The sequence below is a fragment of the Raphanus sativus genome, chromosome 2 (assembly GCF_000801105.2).
Source record: "Raphanus sativus cultivar WK10039 chromosome 2, ASM80110v3, whole genome shotgun sequence".
NCBI lineage: Eukaryota > Viridiplantae > Streptophyta > Magnoliopsida > Brassicales > Brassicaceae > Raphanus > Raphanus sativus.
The window spans coordinates 33,251,655-33,253,170 of NC_079512.1; the positions used below are offsets into that span (position 1 = coordinate 33,251,655).

General features: G+C 33.8%; 1 protein-coding gene across 1 annotated transcript; it reads left to right on the forward strand.

The window, feature by feature from the left end:
- The first annotated feature begins 280 nt into the window (after positions 1 to 280).
- LOC108833595 (uncharacterized) lies at positions 281 to 1,119 on the forward strand. The gene is made up of 2 exons (XM_018607003.2): positions 281 to 700; positions 793 to 1,119. Exons 1-2 carry the CDS (start codon positions 406 to 408, stop codon positions 969 to 971), a joined length of 474 nt encoding a protein of 157 aa, XP_018462505.2. The 5' UTR covers positions 281 to 405; the 3' UTR covers positions 972 to 1,119.
- The last annotated feature ends 397 nt before the right edge of the window (positions 1,120 to 1,516 follow it).

Sequence of the window (1,516 nt, forward strand, 5' to 3'; positions counted from 1 at the left end):
CATAAAAATTTATGCGGAATCTTAATTCAATTGAAAAGCCAATTCCAATAGATCTCTCTCATTATGAATGATCTTCTCAATAACATAAGACTATTTGACTTCTCTAATAAAAAAATACTATCAAATCATTATTCCCTTTTAATAAAAGAAATATATTATTGGACAATTAGGTACCAACCAAGAACCACACGAAAGAAACAAGAGAGAGAATTAGGCAAACAAATAAATGACCCACTCAACCCACCGTTCAACTACCTATCCCATCTGCTTATTCATTTATTTCTTTTCTTATTTCGTTTAAATTGCCATACCCCTCACCACAACGACAATATTCATTTCATCTTTATTTGAAGAAAACATACACAAATAAATTTTCTTTCAAAGTTCTATACTCTCGCGATCAAAATGGCGAGCGAGGAAGTCGTGGTGGTTGAAGGAGAGAGAGCAGGAGCTGAGATCGTGTATGGAGCGGAGGAGTGTTACAAGAACTCGGTGGAGCTTCTAGAGGAGCTAGGGTTTCCAAAAGGTGTTATGCCTTTGAAGAACCTCGTGGAGTGTGGAAGAGTTAGAGCCACCGGTTTCGTGTGGATGAAGCAAAACACTCCATACGAACATTTCTTTGAAGCCACCAACACTCGCGTTTCTTACGCTGTTGAGGTCACCGCCTATATCGACAAGTGTTGTATGAAGAAGATGACAGGTACTATATACATACTAATTCAAGTAATTATACATATTGATTCATAGCTTTATTTAGTTAGGTATATGTATTTGTGTGTGTATTATGTATAGGCGTGAAGAGTAAGCAGATGTTTTTGTGGGTGCCGATTGTGGAGATGAGTATGGAGGAGCCTAAAAGCAAGAAGATTTACTTCAAGACTCCTATGGGAATCGGCAAGTCTTTTCACGTTACCGCATTCATGGACGAGGAAGAGAAACGCAACTACTACTTGGAGAATCCTAAAAAATAAATCGTTTAAGTATTAGTATTATTAATTTATTATATTTTGGTTGTCTTTGTTTTTATTTTAATAGTTGTACTCTTGTAAGGTTGCTTCATTGCAATTACTGAATTTTTATTTTTTATGATTATAAAGTGGAATAAGATTTGAAATGCAATGGACAATTTATAGTCGATAAAAATAAATTTAACTGTTACCTTCACAAATTTAATTTATTCGAGATAGGGTATTTCATGAGTGGATTAATATAGAAAGACCTCACATAGTCGACGGTGAAACCCAGTGTTAATACGTAGTTTGCAAACCATTACTTACGATATTCACATAAAGCGAAGATTACTTGAAGAACATAATATTATACCCTGTCCTAAACGGCTAAACGTAAATCCTGTCAAACACTAATGATTCGCAGTTATAGAAGTCTTAAATATTCTAGTGCAATTTTAGATTCTTTGTATTTTTTTTTTTTTTTGTAAACAGACACTTCTTTGTATTAAAACTCTAAAAAATGAACTCGATATTCTTGCTTTCTTTTTTGCTGTATTGTAAAAAAC